The following is a 20191-nucleotide window of genomic DNA, read 5'->3' on the forward strand; positions in this document are numbered from 1 at the left end:
AAGTTATGAATTCCTGTGTGATCAGGCTTGTTTTATCAAAGTGTCTTAAAATGTATGAATGTTAAAGCTTTGAGTATAAAGGTCAGGTGATCGGCCAACATACTTTTGTAAAGATATGATCAGGTTAAAAGTGAGATTAGTGGTGTTTGTGCAGTATTTCTCTTCATACCTTTGGTTTATCATGCTGGTTTACTGTGCGCTGTTTTTTATTCTGATGTTAATAGAGACTATTCCATGTGATCTCACATCAGGATCTAGTTCTAGTTACCACAGTGTCGGGTTCAACACTCATTCAGTATTCATTAGCATATCACATCACTCCAGACCAACTTCAGGCTTCCTGCGAACACAACTCTTTTTGAGATACTTTTGTGGCCTCTCTGATTCTCATACAAATGTCAATAATGAGTATGTAGAATCCTTATTTCCAGGACATCTGTTGAAGTATTGGATCAGTTTGTGTCTTCTGCAAACTGCTGGATGTGTTTGAGAGAATAGACGAGCAGACGCATCGCTCTGTGAGTATGAACTCTTTGACTCAGACTCTCGGTTACTTTACCTCTCATAGGAAACGAAATATTGTAGTTTGTAATGTAACTCAACGAGAATGGCTTTCAAAGTTGATCTACATGGGTGTTTAGTGTATAAGTGAAACAGAAGATTCCAAAATGTTTCTTTTAATAACGTTAATACACTTTTGAAGGCATTAAGACAAGTTACTCATTGTTGTATCGTGTGATGTGAAAACACTGCATTTTAAAAGTCAGGTTTCAAATACACTTTAAAATTTGCATAAAAATAGTTATTACATGAAGTAATGAATGCAATTCTTTAGAAACCGTTTTCTCTTTAGAAAATAACATTTGGATTGCATAAATCACTCTTTAACCATACGGTATAGTTTTCCCTTTATACATATTCAAACAGTACACTGGACTATTTACCTTTAAAGGATACAACCACTGTAAGCTATACCAACATATTGTGTTGTACTTCTTTGTGTAGATAAGGCAGAAAAGGTGTCTTTCAAATTTTATTACTGTTTATTTGGCTGTGTAGTTAGTAACATCTTTTTATTTTCATTCATATAATGTTTTATTCTTATGTTGAAATAAAATTCAAATCAGGAGCCAATTTATACACACTATATATTCCAATGATAATAAACAACACTAATCATCCAATGAATATTAAATTATCTTATTTGAAAAGTACCCTCTCATCATTAATGGCTTGATGTTAAAAAATGTTGGGTTGCTTCAACATGGTGGGTAAAATGTGGACATACCCACATTTCATTTAAAGTGCACCTAAAAATATTCATACTTAACCCAAGAAGGGGTTCAAACAAGCCAGTGTAGGATCAGTTACACGGTTGACTTTGTCCTTATTTGACCCAAGAAAGTTAAACAACACAGGATTTTTAGAGTATATATTTGGATATCAGATTTTTTATGCATATTTGTATAATTGAGTAAAAATGAAAAATCATATCTGTAAAATGCAAGTAAAAAAGATACATTTAAAATATTTGTATTTCTGTTTATTCATTTATTGTTTATGTTTGTATCCAGAGAATAAATCCAATCATCTGCAACAATGAAACGCAACAAGCATCGTGCATCAAAGGATGACGGAAAAGCTCAAGGTCATATCTTCTGTTTACCTCATTGTGTAAATCTTGTAATTGTGAGAAATTTACAATATCTGTATTTTTGTGTAATTTATTTCAAATGAATGCATAATATACTCTTAGATCTAGCCTTGATGTGAACACAAGTGTTATTGCTTATTGTAAGAACTACAATGGAAGACAACAGTGCTGTTCGTAATGATAATAATATTTACTGTATGTATTTATCTTTTAGATGAACCAGCCATACTGGAGACAGAAGACATGAGAATGCCAGATCCTGACACAATCTCACTAGCCTCAGTAACAGCAGTCACCACCAATGTCTCCAATAAAAGGTGACTGTTGTGCATCACATTTCACTTCATCTGAGGACCTCATCTGTCCCTGACATTAGCCTGTATACAGCAGGTGTAAAACTGACTAGTAACAATATCTAATGAGACATTTACTTTTTTTACTGTCATCATATTGACAAAGATCCTGCTTTGGAAATAAACCATAAACTTTCTAGCAGTATTTTGACATTGTGTTGTGTAATTCGCTTATGCATCAACCCTGTTACTATTACAGTAATACACTTTAAAAGGATGCTCCCCAAAAAAAGAAAATGATTTTACTCACTCTCAAGTAATTCAAACCTGAATCAATTTCCTTTGATCTGATGAACACAGAGAAAATATTTGGGAAAATGTTAGCAACTAACATTTCTGTTACATCAATAACTACCATAGTGAGAAAACATAATGCATACTTTTTTGGTTCTGTTGAACACAAAATGAGATATTTTGAAGAATTTAGGAAAGGAACCGGTTCAAGGCCACCTTTGACTACCATTTGAATTTTTTATACTATAGTAGTCAATGATGTCCCAGAAACATTTTTCCAAATATCGTTCTTTGTGTTCAACATAACAAATACATTTATTCAGCTTTGGAACAACTGGGGGTGTGGTTATTCAAGACAGAATTGTTATTGTTGTTTGAACTATCCCGTTAAAGTATCAATCTCCCTGTGTCGTTTTATTTGTCACCAATCAAAAAATGTCAGCCCTGTTACCATGACTACTATGTACAGTAAACTACTCATAATAGACATGTGAATTGCAAAAAACATTGCATTAAATTCTCTATATAGTAAAATATCTATAATCTGATGATTATGACTCAAAATGTTCAACAATGTTCAACAATACATTTCCTTCACCTATTAAAAAAACGAAAAGGCACTGTTTCAAAGAATTGCCCAAATATACAAGGTTAATGAACATTTAATTTATTTTTCCCCAAAAATTCCGTCAATTCTGCAGATCAAAGCCAGACATCAAGATCGAACCTAGCGCTGGAAGACCAATGGATTTCCAAGTATGTGACAAGAAATTACTTCAATCAAATAATACACTGTAAAAATCATATACAGTAATCTTATCATTTATTATGCCAGGTTAGTGTCACTGTCGTAGAGGCCCGACAGCTGGTGGGTCTGAATATGGATCCAGTGGTGTGTGTAGAAATTGGAGATGACAAGAAGTACACTTCAATGAAGGAGTCGACTAACTGCCCTTACTACAATGAGGTATGTTGAGATTGTTACTGTGCCAACGTAACACTCATAAATATCTATAAGAGTCAAATCCACTCTTAATGTTCAACATGTTTCCTGCAGTACTTTGTTTTCGACTTCAGCGTTCCTCCTGACGTCATGTTTGACAAGATCCTGAAAATATCAGTAAGTGTCATGTTACAAACAGATTTAGTCAGAAGACCATTTGTTTTAATGATCAATAAAATCTGATTCCCCCTTCAGGTCATCCACTCTAAAAATCTTTTGCGAAGTGGAACGCTTGTTGGAAGCTTCAAGCTTGACGTGGGCACGGTATATTCGCAACCTGGTAAATCCTTGTCTTACTTAAACTTATAACATCTCAGTATCACAGATGTCTGGACATCTTCAGGAATTCTCCATATGTCTTTACCTCCACAGAGCATCAGTTTTTCCACAAATGGGCCACTTTATGTGACCCTGATGACATCACCGCTGGATGCAAAGGCTATGTCAAGTGTGACGTATCGGTTGTTGCAAAAGGCGATACTATTAAAACTCCTCATAAAGCAAATGAGACCGAAGAGGACGACATAGAGGGGTACAAACAACCGATTTGTGCTGTTGGAATTAGCAGTTCTCATAGTTAGCATTTTTCAAATAAACCGTAAACCTTCAGTTTAACATTTTTCACCCTTTTGATTTGGGCTGGCACCAACATTACACAAGTAAACTAGCAAGCAACACCCTAGCAACTCCATAACAACACAATAGACAACACTTACAAGACCCTGGCAATCTTAGCAACCAGCAATGCTAATAATAATCTCCACCCCAAATATCTTGTGCAATAATGAAGCCTGACCCCTAAACCTATCCATTACTGGTTCTAAGCAAGATCATATCAAAATGTACAAAGAGAAGTACAAATGCATATTAATTAGCAAACTTTATAAAAAAGTCAAGAATCCCTATGAGATTGTGTTTGACAGGAAAACATGCGTCTTATTTTTCTTTTGTCTTGTTCCAGGAATCTTCTGCTGCCAGAAGACGTTCCAGCTGAGCGTCAGTGGGCGAAATTCTACTTGAAGATCTACCGAGCTGAAGGACTGCCCAAAATGAACACCAGCATCATGGCTAATGTCAAGAAAGCGTTCATTGGAGAAAACAAGGACCTGGTGGATCCGTACGTCCAGGTTCTGTTCGCAGGACAGAAGGTGTGCACAACTCTGGCAAAATTCACCAGCATTTGTTTTCACAAAACAAACTGAAGTTGTCGTCTGTGCACAATGCAGGGCAAGACGTCTATCCAGAAGAGCAGTTATGAACCCATCTGGAACGAGCAGATCGTCTTCACTGAGCAGTTTCCACCTCTGTGTCGTAGAATGAAGGTGCAGATCCGCGACTCGGATAAAGTCAATGATGTGGCCATAGGAACGCACTTCATCGACTTGAGAAAGATCGCAAATGATGGAGACAAAGGTATAGTCAAGTTGCTTTCAATATGTTTCTCCACCTTTCAAGAGATCCAACAGGGTTCACATGAAAAGGAATTGTGATAATCTTAAGTAAATCTTCTAAAGGATTAGAAATTTCTCACATTCAGAAGAATTAAGTGATTTTCAGAAATGCTCATTCATCAGATATCATAAATTCGTCATTGGTCATAAGTTGGGATCATTGATGGATAATTTTCTCACTGATAGGCTTCCTTCCAACCCTGGGGCCGGCTTGGGTCAACATGTACGGCTCAACACGTAGTTACACCATCATGGACGAGTACCAGGACTTGAACGAAGGTTTGGGGGAGGGGGTGTCGTTCCGTGCCCGGCTGCTCGTCAGTCTGGCTGTGGAGATACTGGACACCTCTTCTCCAGATGTCATGAGCTCCACTGAGGTGCAGGTGGAGGGGATACCCAACATCTCAGATGTACGTGATCCATTGACAGGACAATGACAGTGAATAATTTATTCCCTGTATTTATCTCTCTCTACATTATTCATGGAGCAGTAATACTCATTTATTACTCGGCTGTTTACCTGCTGTCAAAAATGAACCTGCTAATATCTCCAGCTGTTCCAGAGCGCTAGTGAATTATTCATGAGCACATTGATATCAGAACTTGTTTGTTTGTGTTTCTGTATATTTAGAATGCCACAGGAAAGATTGAGGAATTCTTTCTCTTCGGATCTTTCCTCGAGGCCACTATGATTGACAGAAAGATTGGAGACAAACCCATCAACTTTGAGGTTACAATAGGTAAATCACATTTTCAAATATGAAAATAAATGCTTTTATGATCTAATAAGTGATGTGAAAATGTAGAAGAGCCAGTTTGACAAAAGGCGGTTTCGAACTCCACATTCACATGATGTGTCAAAACTGCTGCCACACATCTTTCTCACTACACCATTGAAGCTGCTGGCAAGCTGGCATTGTTTTTACACTCTAAAATAATGTTCTGGCGGATGACCCTCTGTATGTCTATGAGTATACCAGATCTGAGATCAGTCATCTAGTCATTTACAGTATTATACAGCCATGAATAAAACTTGATGCGGGCGCATATGCACCTGCGTACCATGCATACCCAGACGCTACGCCACTGATGGAGATCATTTAAATATGAAATATTCAATACGAAATCAATGATTACAAATGATCCACCTTTTCCAATAAAACAGTGTCCATGTCCACAATATAATAAAATAATCTCTGTAAACCAAAAACAACCTGATATCTGAACTTGGTAAAAAAGATGCATTTTAATAATGTTTCATTGAAGCAAATAATGCAATTGGAAATGTATCTAAAATCCTCATTATCAAACTCTCAACACAAGGAAACTACGGCAGTGAGGTTGATACTCCCACCAAACCACGATCAAAGAAGAAGAAAGGAGATGGAGATGATGAAGAGTCTGAGCTCATTCACGGCTCCAGTGATGAGAGATGGATACCGATGGAGACATGTCTTCAGTTTCCACCACACCTCCAATGAAGCCCGTCATCACCGACAGGTCTGATAACTCATCAAAACCCACCGCATTCATTTCTCATCTGTGTGTGTTGAAGTCCAGTATAATGTCTATTCTTATTGTTTCAGAAATTATTTCCACCTGCCCTATTTCGAGAGGAAGCCCTGTATCTGTATCAAGAGCTGGTGGCAGGACCAGAGACGACGGCTTTATAATTCTAACATCATGGACAATATTGCAGATAAACTGGTAACATGAACTGAACATTGGCACTTCCACAAACACACAGGCACATACCCCATTTTTTAAGAGACCTATGTTTAATAAGCTCTAATATCAGAAATTGTCACCTGCATATTTTATGTAACACCTGGTTTTAAATAACAAATCCTGCCACTTTATTTGCAAAAATATAGTAGGCCCACTGTTATCCATGTTTTAAGTTTTAAGTAAATTTAAGTATCCGTGTTACTGCATATTTGTTTTTTATTTCTTGAAGCATTTCTAACATATTTTGACATTAAAGAAATAATAGTATTTGGATTAGTTTTACAGCCTCATAGAAATTATTTCCATTCTCTTTGATCCATAAAGCTCAAGCATTCAACCCTGTTACCAGGTTATTGTAGGAAGAACATATTTTTTTAAATATAGGAAATATATTTATTAATCATTATAAACACACATTTAGTCAAAAGTGGGCTATCACCTGAGTGTCAACCCTGTTACTTGCAACTTTTGACTATTTTGTTTTAATTTAATGTTTAACAATATATTTTATTTAACTTAACAACTACAACTGGTGTTTATAATAATACATGTAAAACTAAAGCTGTTTATTGTGTAACAGGAAGATGGGTTAAATGATGTTCAGGAGATCATTAAAACAGAGAAGGCGTATCCTGAACGCCGACTCAGAGGAGTCCTAGAAGACCTCAGCCAAGGCTGCAGGTCAGGAAACATGTTTTTCTGATGCAAATAACTGTAAAAAACTACCAACCTATAATAACAGTCTTTATCAGTATATCAGCTAGTTATTTTGGCCAATATATCCATTATATATGTTTGTAATTTTTTATTGATACAAAATGGTTGACTTCTTATAATGTAATACAATAACATTTGATGACCAAAGCTGTTCTCAGATTTTTTTAAAGAGTAACAGTGTTGAAATTTGAATTGATGACTTAGTGCAAGTTCCATTGAAGCTTTCATTTCCAAAGTGTTGTCTACAGTAATGTCAGCACTGTTATTTGTGGCCACAAAGTGCATAACATAATTTCTTGAGAGTTCTAAACCTTTTCACATAAAATACAACTCTATGAAACACTGATTTCTCTGTGAACAATGAATTCTTTCAGCACCTTCGTAACTTTGGTGAACAATGACCAGAACCAGACTGGAAAAACAAAGCTGGACCGGGAGAGACTGAAGTCCTGCATGCATGAGCTGGTAAAACACACACAGATCTCCAGAGTGTCTCGTCCATTCTGTGATGCTGTAGACTCAGTATTGTGTTTCTGTTTATAACGTCTTCAGGAGAACATGGGCCAGCAGGCAAAGAGCATGAGATCACAGGTGAAGAAGAGTAACGTGAGAGACAAAATCAAACTGGCACAACACTTTCTACTGAAGCTCAGATTCCTGTCTGATGAGGTGACACATCATACATTCACCTGTGTACTCGTGTACATGATTCATATCACCTGCAAAATATTCACAAACATACTAACTTTAAATTTCATTTCAGCCTCAACACAGCATTCCAGATATTTACATATGGATGATAAGCAACAACAAGCGCATCGCGTACGCTCGTGTTCCCTCCAAAGACATCCTTCACTCTCCGCTGGAAGAAGAGAAGGGGAAAGACTGTGGGAAGGTCCAGACCATCTTCTTCAAGGTTAGTCGTCTATGTCTTTGACCCGCACCAGTACTCCTCCTGGTCTAAAGTAACTGAATACCTAAAACTTTAATTGAACAATTTACAGTATCTAATAATTCCACATAGTATAATTTTCATCAACGTAAATTGCATAGAGAAAAACTTGCAAAAATATCATGTATTTTAATACATTTATTTTAGTTATCATCTATTCTTCTTTTTTATTTTAGTTATCATCTATTCTTCTTTTTCTTCTTCTTCTTAGATGTATTATTAGTATTGTGTAATGTAAAGCTGCTATGCAACAATGGAAATTGTGAAAAGCACTCCATACAATCAAATTTTCAAATCAAAATATTTGCGATCACTAATATATTTTTTATATATTTTATGGATTAATTTATTATTTGTGCGATGCATATAATATGTTTTTTCCATTGTATATTATATCATTATAATAATTGAATGTTTAATAATATATATTTTTATCATACTTTATCTATGGTTTATGTAATATCTATGCAGTTAATATTGAATTAAACATTATTATGACAATACATTTTATTTATTATGATTATGATAATATTGTTGAGTATAATTTTTACTTAGATATTTTAGATTTTTAGGAAATGTTATAATCTTATATAAAATGTATGCAATAAATAAACATTATATTCAACAGTAAGAAATATTAATTTAATACATTTCCTTTGTTGGTCAGCAGTAAGAATGTGACGTTTTAGGTCTTTTTTAATCACATCTTTTAATCATTTTTGTGTCACAAAAATCGCCAGGTTTGTAGCATTCAATCACTTTTTCCTGTTTCTAACTAATTTCCTATGGAGGTCCTATAAGGCTCACAGTGCTTTAGGACCATTTCGTTTCTTCATATCACTTCTATGATTTTATTTGTGTTCACACAGCCAGTGACACAATTTTTAAGTTTTGTACTGTTGTGATAAAGTAAAAATGTTATATTGAACACCATCTCCAAATTATTGTTAACAGATTCTTCCCTCTCTCCAGCTCCCTGGTAAGAAGAGTTTTGGGCCAGCGGGGTGGACCGTTCAGGCCAAAACCGAGCTGTATTTGTGGCTAGGCCTGAACCGACAGCGTAAGGACTACCTGAATGGACTACCCAACGGGTTTGAGGAGAACAGTGCAGTCAAAGGAGTGCAGTCGTCCCCACCCATCAGTCTGCAGTACACCAGTAAGATAACCGGGTAACAGAGCATTTATCATAGTAGCACTCCAGACTAACGCTTGAATGCTGTGTTTAAATGTCTGAACAGTGAAACAGATCTTCCAGCTGAGGGTCCACATGTATCAGGCTCGGAGTCTGTTCGCTGCGGACAGCACTGGACTGTCGGACCCTTTCGCTCGGGTTTTCTTTTCCACTCACAGTCAAGTAACAGAGGTGACGTAAACGTCCCACCTAACAAACACTTTCACTTTTAAATGTTTTGCATCAGAGAGTGAACGAATTGTGTTGACTGTTATCTGTCAGATCCTGAATGAGACCCTGTGTCCCACGTGGGATCAGCTGATGGTGTTTGATAATGTGGAGCTGTACGGTGAGGCAGGTGAACTGAGAGATGATCCGCCTATAATCGTCATCGAGATCTATGATCAGGACACAGTCGTGAGTGCTCGTGAGATGTTCTGTGTGATTATTGATGACCCTCCCTGCTGCTGTTATACCTCCATCTCATTCTGTGTGTGTAGGGTAAAGCTGATTTCATGGGCCGCACATTTGCTAAACCTACAACCAAGATGTCAGATGAGCATTATGGTCCTCCACGATTCCCTCCTCAGTTAGAGTATTACCAGATCTACCGCGGTAACTGCACCGCTGGAGAAATGCTCGCAGCCTTTGAACTGCTACAGGTGTGTCACGTGTGTGTGTCCGTACTGTGTGTGTGTTTGTTTGTGTGCTCACACATCTCTTGTGTAACTCTTTCAGATCGGCCCAGGTGGAAAGGCTGATCTGCCTCCCATAGATGGACCTACAGATATTGACCGCGGTCCAATTCTGCCTGTTCCTATCGGAATCAGACCCGTCCTGAGTAGATACAGAATTGAGGTGAACAGCTCAGACGTGTATTTATTTATACACTATAAACCGTAAACAGTACAGTAATGGATATAGTACAGTACAGTAACCCACAAAGATATATTTGGATAAACATTAGTGTGTGAATATCTGAGTTATGATGTGTTGGTTTATTATAATAGTGACATACAACATTTTGAAATGAGTTTGAATCCTTTTGTTGTGTCACTTCAAATGATGAGCGTTAACTGATCGGTGTGTGTAAATACACCTCAGGTGTTGTTCTGGGGTCTGAGGGACCTGAAGCGAGTGAATCTGGCACAAGTGGATCGTCCTCGTGTGGACATCGAGTGTGCGGGGAAAGGCGTTCAGTCATCTCTGATTCAAAACTACAAGAAGAATCCTAATTTCAGCACTCTGGTGAAGTGGTTTGAAGTGGTGAGTTCTCACTGAAGTATCTTTTGTAAATAAAGTCGATTGGATCACAAACACTTGATAACGTTCACACTTGTTGTTCAGGATCTGCCTGAGAATGAGCTTCTTCATCCTCCTTTGAACATTCGAGTAGTGGACTGCAGGGCGTTCGGACGCTACACGCTGGTGGGCTCTCACGCCGTCACGACTCTGCGCAAGTTCATTTACAGACCGACAGAGAAGAGCGTCAATAACTGGTCTGCTATGGGTGCGTACGATAAGAGAAGACAAACCTTTCGTTTGCATCTTCAGCTCAGCTTCAAACTATATGGAATTTCAATGCTGCGAAGCAAATTATTAAATATTCTGCATCACTGTTTGGCCATATGTTTTATATTATTTTTGCAGTAGTTTTTCTAACACTGTCGTTTCCTTTACAGAAGAGATTGTTATCCACACAGAACCAGAACCAGCTGTCAAGAAGACAGAGACAGTGGTCAAACTGGACTCAGTATGTAACAGTGTAACAGTAAATGATTCAGTATACTTTAATATTTACTATAGCATGGTTAAAAAATGCTATAGAATCTAGTAATAGATTATCAAGTAAATACAAAAAACAAGTATTTTTATGTGCTTTTAATGTGTATTTTAATGCTTTTTGGAAAAGTTCTATGTAGCCTACTTACTTGAAAAAAATATGAACAAATTATGTGAACAAATTAGTAATAAAAACTGATAATATTGTTAAATGGTTAACTGAATATATAAAGCATATTTTATTAATGTTTTTTAATAAATACTTTTGCAAATTAAATTACTTTATCGTAAAAAATTACTAGTGGAATTACAAAAATGTCACAAATAAATCACCAAATTCTTGTATTAAAGACAATTTGACACCTATTTTTAAAATAAGGGTTCATTTATAGTTTTAGACTCACTGCTAATTCAGATATATTTTTATATATTTTATATATTTACAAAAATATTTATTGAAACTAATATTATGAAAGTTTTTCAACACTTTGCAATGTACATAATATTAAATAAATAAACAATGAGAGTATATATAAGTAATGACATGTACATTGACTGTGTTGCAGGCGTCTGACGCTGTGGTGAAGATTGATATGGTGAGTACAGTAAATGTACTGTAGAGTTTTGGTGTTAATTCAGTACATGATGAAGTATAATGTGTGTTAACTGTTTTTCTTATTGTTCTCAACACTGTGACAGGAGGAAGAGAAAGGTGGAAAAGGCAAAAAGAAGCGTAAGAAGGGGGAGGAGCCAGAGGAGGAGGAGCTAGATGAGAGCATGCTGGACTGGTGGTCCAAGTACTTCGCTTCTATTGAGACACTAAAAGATGTGAGATTTACTCATACAATACATGAAGAGTTTGGTTACAAAATGAGATAACTCGTTTTTTTATTGTGAATCCCAATTAATATCAATAAAACTGCAGACGTTTTGTTTTTATTCAAGACATGATAACTAACACAATAAAACACAATAAAACCTTGATAACATAATAAAAACCTGATTTTTGAATCAATTTAAAAACAGAGTTTATAGGCCTTCTCTAAATAAACTCTTCATATATAATATAAAAAAATCTGAAAGCTAATATGTGACAATTTATTCCTTTAAACGGAAACGACTATGCAGGAGTCTTTATCTAACTGTTTTAAATGTGTAATAATGACATCTTTTAGATAATTAAAGCACAAGAAGCCGAGGCTGAAGAGAAGGATGATTTCGAATCTGGAGAAGGTAACTCAGTTTCAACATCATAGCAGATCAGAGGCTTTTAAAAATACAGTTATTTCAATACAACCTATATTGCGTTAAATTCTTGTTTTCTTTTGTTATATAAAAGCTTACATATTACACATTTTTACATGACTCAATGAAAAATATTATTGAAAATTCACACATGCTTGCATGTTTATCTTGATCCGACAGGCAGGAAGAAGCGAGGGAAGGGAAGGCACAAGCCAGCGCCTGGAGAGACCGGACCAGAGAAGAAGAGACAGAAGATTGAGGAGCTTAAGGTCCATTCATTTTCATAAATATACACACTTAGAAACGTACAAAGTCCAGCAGTTCTTCGTGTCTGGTTTCACGTGAAGGTCTGAGGAACATCTTGTGTTCTTCACAGGTGTATAACAGAGAACTTGAGATTGAATACAACAGTTTTGAAGACTGGCTTCACACCTTTAACCTGTTCAGAGGGAAATGCTCAGACGATGCTGATGTGGAGCAGAACGCAGCCGATGAGGACAGACTCATTGGCAAATTTAAGGTCTGTTGTTGAGCTTTCTCCTCTGTCATCAGGGAACAGTGCAATTGAACATTATTTGGATCAGGTGACTAGTCAGCAACATTGTCTCGGCCCAGATCTGTCCCACATCTGGCCCTGCATGAGATGTACCAAATGTAGGCCGGATCTGGGCCAACACTGAGTTGCTGTCTAGGAAAAAACAAAAAAACAGGATCCAATATGTTATTCAAGGACATTTAGATGTTTAATTTTTTGTTTGAGTTGTTTTCTCTGTTTCATCTGCAGGGCTCTTTGTGTATCTATAAAGTTCCTCTATCAGATGAGTTCTCCAGAGAAATGAGCTTTGATTCCAACATGGGCATGTTCCAGAACATTCCACACAACGACCCAATAAACGTCATGGTCCGAGTCTATGTCGTCAGGGTATGTGCGACTCACATAACAGCCGTTTATATCTTTTTATTATGCTATAATAATTATAATAATTATAATATATTTTTAACATATAATAATAATAATAATTATATTATTATTATATCTATTTTTATTATTGCACATGTTTAATAATCATTTATGATTGCATGACTTTGTCTCAGGCAACAGATCTCCATCCCGCAGACATCAATGGGAAAGCGGATCCTTATGTTGCAATTAAACTCGGAAAATCTGAGATCAAGGACAAAGAGAGTTACATCTCTAAACAGCTCAACCCTGTGTTTGGAAAGTTAGTACATTAGCTGTCATTCTCATTCTCCTTAATAATATAAATATTACAATCAGAATGAACTTGTTTACTCCAAACGTTCAGGTCTTTTGATATTGAAGCAACACTTCCGATGGATTCCACCCTCACCGTGTCCATCTATGACTGGGATTTGGTGGGAACCGATGATCTGATTGGAGAGACGAAGATTGATTTGGAAAACCGTTACTACAGCAAACACCGGGCAATATGTGGCCTCACCTCCAGCTATGCAATGTGAGCATTGATCCGCTGCTGTCATGATCTGGAGTAGATACGTACAATATCGCTGATGATAAAAAACATAATTTGTCCTGCTGTTTTGTTAAGTCATGGCTATAACGTGTGGAGAGACCCCCTGAAACCGACACAAATCCTCGCCAAACTCTGCAAAGACAGCAAAATGGATCAGCCCCAGTATGGCCCGGGAGGAAGAGTGAAGGTGGCCAACAGAGTTTACACGGGACCCACCGAAATCGAGGATGAAAACGGTATTACCATGAAGCGCTTGAAATGAAACAGTTCAAGAGTATTTAAAAACTTTTTGTTTTGTCATTTTTTCTCATGGGCTCCAATGTAAAATCTTTAAATATAAAGCCAGCTGGTTTACAGCAGTGTTGGGGTTCTAGAGTTCTTTAACATCTCTGTTACAGGACTGAAGAAACAGACGGATGAACATCTGGCTCTCGCTGTGCTCAATCGATGGGATGATATGCCACGAGTTGGCTGCAAACTGGTTCCCGAGCACGTGGAGACGAGACCTCTCCTGAATCCTGATAAACCCGGCATCGAGCAGGTCAGGAATGATCTAACGGACAAATGATCCGTCCAGAGATGAAGATGATGTATTAACATGTGATTATCATGATACAGGGAAGAATTGAGATGTGGGTGGACATGTTTCCGAAGGATATGCCTGCTCCAGGACCTGCTCTTGATATTTCTCCACGCAAACCAAAGAAGTAAAGTCCATTTACTGATCTTAATACAGCATTTCATCTCTGTGATGATGTTGTAATGATATTTTAATGATGGACAGGTTTGAGCTGCGGGTGATCGTGTGGAACACAGATGAGGTGGTCCTGGAGGATGATGACATCTTCACGGGAGAAAAGTCTAGTGACATATTCGTTCGAGGGTATGACGTCACGCATGACATCACTACACAAACACCAATTCGGTGACATGAAGTAATGAATTGTTTTTACATGTGTGTTCACCAGCTGGCTGAAGGGTCAACAGGAGGATAAACAGGACACTGACGTCCACTATCATTCACTGACCGGTGAAGGAAACTTCAACTGGCGCTTCATTTATCCCTTCGACTATCTGCAGGCAGAGGAGAAGATCGTCATCTCAAAGAAAGAGTCCATGTTTTCCTGGGATGAGACCGAGTATAAGATTCCTGCCCGACTGAATATACAAGTCTGGGATGCCGATCATTTCTCCGCCGATGATTTTCTGGGTGTGATGTTGTGTTTATTATCATAAAGAGAATCATTAAGAGTCACAGTCGTCTTTCATGTCATCACACAAATGTTTGTTTGTGATTCAGGTGCGATTGAACTGGATCTCAACCGATTCCCTCGTGGGGCCAAGACGGCGAAGCAGTGCTCCATTGACATGGTCATCAACGAACAGGACATGCCCATGGTCAACATCTTCAAACAGAAGAGAATTAAAGGATGGTGGCCGTTCGTGGCCAGAGATGAAAACGATGAGCTGGAAATTACAGTAAGTCACCAATGAATCTAGAAATTATAAAGACATATGAGAAATAAACAAACAAATGAGACTGTAGAGGTGAAATAATCTGGATTTGGTTAAATGTGATGAGAAATATTTGAGTTCATATCGAGATCTTCAATAATATTGACTTTTGATTGCAGACAAATTTTAGTTTGACACATTGTTGAGATCTCTTCTGAAACTCAGAGACATGTGCGAGATTTCTGACTCTTTCTTAGGAGAATTCTCTCTTACGATTTTATCTCTTACGGGACGCAGATTTAAAAAGTTTCCATTTGCTCTCCATTTACCCATTTGAGATTTACAGATAGCTCACCTGTGATTTATCTTTTGGGTTGAAATATTTTTTTATTGGCATATTATATTATTGATGTGTAACGTATGGAATGTTCAGTATTTACATTGGATCAATGTAGCACACAGCTTTTTGTGACTCGTTGCTTTATCTTAACACTGAGGGCCCTATTTTAACGATCTGAAACGCAAGTGTCAAAGCGCGAAGCGCAAGTAACTTTGTGGGCGGGTCTCGGCGCTGTTGCTATTTTCCTAGCGGGATAAATGGCTCATGCGCCCGGCGCAAATCTAAAATGGGTTGGTCTGAAGTAGCTTCATTATTCATAGGTGTGGTTTTGGCGTAACGTGAAATAAACCAATCAGAGCGTCATCCAACATTCCCTTTAAAAGCAGGTGCGCAAGTTCCATTATGGATTGCTATTATTATGGCGAATTTACCAGGCGCACGCCAGCAGCGGTTCACAGCCGAGGAGACTGATGTTCTTGTAAGAGCAGTGAAAGACAGAGAAGTTGTGTTGTATGGGGATGGGAAAAAATATGAGCAAGCTCAACTTAACTGGTAAGTTGAAGACTAAGGTTTTAATGTACTTACATTATGATAAAGGTGATTTCACAGTCTTTTTTCAGTCTTTCAGTTTTTTCAGTTTTTCAGTCGATTTTTTTTCCTGGTTCTTGACGGACAAACCAATTTGTCAGATGTCCTTATATACATATATGTCTTGCCAGGGGCGTAGTTTGTGGGGGGGATGGGGGGGAGGTAACCCCCCCAATATTCAAATCCATCAGTTACAACCCCTCCAATATTTCAACATGAAAATCACAGTAGATCAAACGAAAAATATGTAGAATTACTTTATTTTGTGACGATAATTTTGTTCCTAATCAAATATGAGTTTGTCATAATATATTAGACAAAAATACTCCCCCTCCATTGAACCGATTGGTACCGCCCAACCAATGAGTCGCACTTTCACCAAAACAACGCGAGTGGTGTTTGAATGGAGAGCACACGGGTAACTTTACGTACACCAAAAATGAAGAGAAGCGCTGCACAGCGGACTATATATAACTGCTGGTCAGAGAGGGATGCAAAAAAAATAAAGCATGTGCTGAGAATGAGGTATGAGAATATTGTGTAATAATAGCTAAGTACACACCATATATGTTAGCTAGCTAATCCATTGCAATGTATTTATATATAACTATCAGTATAACAACTTACCAAAGCAGCCATCTGTTTTGCTAGTTCATTTTTCAATTGTGTCTGTAATTATCAATGACAAAAGCATTCACATTGATGTTTGTTTTCTTCCTAAAATAATCTGACTTTTGAACGAATTGGATGAATCAATAATTTAAGTGTCTCACTCATTAAAACAGTGAATCGCTGCCGCCTACTGGCGCTTTCAATACTTCATTTCTTTCTTTTTATAATCTCTTCTATGTTAGAATTTTATGAATGAGGCTTATACACGAATTTCATAACGTTATGTGGTGTATAATCTCTTAACAAGTTTTTTTAACAGATTTGAGGAAAATATAGAAGCAGGGTAGAAAAGTCAAATTTTCCAATAACAATACACATTAAAAAATAAAATAACAGGCAGCATACAACCCCAGATAGCACACGTACGTCTGCAAGATGTCTGTTAAAGATCACTTCATCTGGAAAGCATCTGCTGTTTACTAACATCTGATAGACATCTATAATATGTCAGTTTAACATACATTCTAAATCATTACATCTTAAAGACATCTTCTAACAGGAAACGTCCTATAGACGTATTGCAGACGAGCAAACATTCTAAAATATACGTCTACGTGATGTTCGTTTGCTATCTGGGACGTTCAACCCCCCCAATGTTCAAACCAAATCTAGGCCCTTGTGTCTTGCCACTATTGGGCAAACAGGTCTGATCCTTAATTACTAAAATTTGCCTGAATAATTTGTAAGCTAGATTTATGCCTATTTTTTCACATCTTCGTGGCACACTACAATGATTTCCGTCATCTCATGTGTTAATATTTTTTTAGTGTAACAATTTATGATTTGCAAAAATAACTGTTGCATCTGTGTAGATTACATGAGCAAAGTGTATGCGCGTTGTGCACGCTATACATTATGGTCAAGCATGCGCCCTTAAAATAGCATAATGAACAACGCGCAAAGCGCCACTGACTTTAGACTAGGTTTTTTCTGGTCAGTGGCGCAATTGTTTAATGGAACAGCAAAATAGCACCAGGGATTGTTTGCGCCGGAACACGCCTCCTATTTTGCGCTGAACCGCCCAGGGAGCGCAAGTTCTTTCACTAGTTTAGCGACGTGCTTCTGTGGAGGGAAAAGCGCGCTTTGCGTCGGTGCAAAATAGGAATGACACATGCGTCGGTGTACAAAGTCAATTGCGCTGGGTGCAAGATAGGGCCCTCAGTCTTTAAAGCACGAAAGGTTTCGATGGTAAAATGCTGATTCCAGACCATCAGCACACAGTCGGTTCACACGTGTTTATTTCTTCAGGGGAAAGTAGAAGCGGAGCTGCATCTGATGACGAGTGAAGAGGCTGAGAAGAGTCCTGTGGGTGAAGGACGCAATGAACCCGAACCACTCGAGAAACCCAAGTAAGATCCACAAAACCATTTTTTAACATCCTTCATATCTTAATCATTAAAATCAAAATAAGATTGACACATTATTTTGTGTTAAATAAATAAAAGGGACAGTTAAAAGTTACAAAAATGTGTTTTCCTAGAAATAACACAAAGATGTGTTCAGTTATGGACAACACACAAAATGTTATAACTGTTTTTACAGTGTATTATTAAGTAGTGTACTTACAGTACAAGTACACTAGTACTCGTACCAACAACATAAAGTATAATTTAAAATGTTTAAATATACTAGAACTTTGCTCAAGTTTACTTAATAAAACAAACTTAAATGAGCTATACATATTTTTTCTTAGTGTGTCCATAAAAAATAACAATGTAGTTTTAATTATTTACTTTTATATGGAGTATTACAAAGTCCTTGAAAAGTAATTTTCTCTCACCAACAGAGATTTGGCTCAAATCAAATGAACCAAATACTTGTGAGAAAATGTTCTCACAAACGTGTAAACCAGTGAACTATAATGTGAAGTTTTGGTGCTTATTCATTTCACTTTCTAAAAGCTACACAAACAGTAGACACAACTAAAGTTATCACACATTAAGTCAGGACGAGAAGGCTGCAAATGAGTTTTACCAGCCGTTTTTCTTTGTCCCACCGGCCGACCCGACACAACCTTCCTTTGGTTCATCAGTCCGCTCAAAACAAACCGCTATCTAGTCTGTAACAACTACAAGTGGCTGGTCATCAAGATTGTTCTGGCTCTATTGCTATAAGCCATGCTGGGTCTGTTTTTGAACAGTATGCCCGGATACATGGTGAAAAACCTTCTAGTGGCTTGAAAAGTACTTGATGGAAGGAGAAGTCTTGCTTTTTCTCAACTTTGCTCAAAATCATTCAATACAATAAACTGAACAGTTAATCGAACCCAAACTAACAATATATCAACATTTGACTGAGCTTTTATTGTTTCATGCATAGTTGCATATAAATAATAATAAAGATGTCTGGTTTGCATCTCCAAGGTTATTTGAAGATGTGATTTTTAGTAAGTTTGGAAATTTGTGACAACTGAGCTGTGTTATTGTGTGATTTGAATGTTACAAATTAATCAATAAAAACTGTAACATTTAATTGATTTATTACCAGTGCTTGATCTGTGGAGCACAAACCACAGTTTTTAATATTATCTTATTATTTATAATTATTTAATAACTTTATTTCCAGTACTTAAAGCTTTCATTCTGAACCGATTTTGATATTAACAAGCAAGTTCAGTGTTCATTTAATGTCAGTTTGTAAGCCAAATTGTATTATACTAGAATACATTTTGTTATTCAGACAAATCTGTTTTTCAAGGCAGTTACTGGTATGACTTAAACATAATACATTTGCAACGACCTGCAGCAACTGTATTTGTGTAAATCCATGAGATGAACATTGTGAAACTGGCACTGTCTATGTTAAAAGCCCATGTTTAAAAGTTTGTTTCCTGGTTTTCTTCCACCAGCCGTCCTGACACGACATTCCTGTGGTTCCTTAGCCCGCTAAAGGCAATCCGCTATCTCATCTGCAAACAATACAAGTGGCTGGTCATCAAAATTGTGTTGGCTCTGTTGCTATTAGCCATGCTGGGTCTGTTTTTGTACAGTATGCCCGGATACATGGTGAAAAAACTTCTAGGGGCTTGAAAAGCTTTCTCATGCTCTTCAGCACGGCAACATTCACATGCTGGCTGTCCCAATGATATTTGTGATATTTGTTTGTTGGAGACGTCTTGCTGTTTCTCAACTTTATTCAAAATCATTCAATACACTAAACTGAAAAGTTGATGTAAAATTCATTAAACCCAAACTAACAATATATCAACATTTGACTGAGTTTTATTGTTTCATGCATAGTTGCATAGAAATAATAATAAAGATGTCTGGTTTGCATCTCCAAGGTTAATTTAAGATGTGTATTTTAGTAAGTTTGGAAATTTATATTGCATTACTGAGATGTGTTATTGT

At 37.1% G+C, this 20191-nt stretch overlaps 1 protein-coding gene across 1 annotated transcript; it reads left to right on the forward strand.

Moving 5' to 3' along the window:
* The first annotated feature begins 1599 nt into the window (after positions 1-1599).
* On the forward strand, positions 1600-19911 carry LOC130436439 (otoferlin). The gene is given in 42 exon segments (XM_056767085.1): positions 1600-1648; positions 1869-1971; positions 2943-2997; positions 3077-3208; positions 3299-3361; positions 3440-3524; positions 3617-3776; positions 4206-4392; positions 4471-4657; positions 4882-5105; positions 5327-5435; positions 6019-6120; positions 6123-6195; positions 6282-6402; positions 7004-7104; positions 7515-7605; positions 7693-7809; positions 7904-8056; positions 9065-9248; positions 9331-9455; positions 9546-9680; positions 9764-9925; positions 10002-10121; positions 10368-10529; positions 10611-10773; positions 10946-11016; positions 11612-11641; positions 11745-11873; positions 12221-12278; positions 12471-12559; positions 12667-12810; positions 13075-13212; positions 13386-13513; positions 13598-13768; positions 13862-14022; positions 14185-14327; positions 14405-14493; positions 14571-14669; positions 14755-14996; positions 15087-15265; positions 18090-18190; positions 19690-19911. Coding segments are annotated over 42 exon segments (5316 nt in total). The 3' UTR covers positions 19871-19911.
* The last annotated feature ends 280 nt before the right edge of the window (positions 19912-20191 follow it).

This window comes from Triplophysa dalaica, chromosome 15 (assembly GCF_015846415.1).
Source record: "Triplophysa dalaica isolate WHDGS20190420 chromosome 15, ASM1584641v1, whole genome shotgun sequence".
Classification (NCBI taxonomy): domain Eukaryota; kingdom Metazoa; phylum Chordata; class Actinopteri; order Cypriniformes; family Nemacheilidae; genus Triplophysa; species Triplophysa dalaica.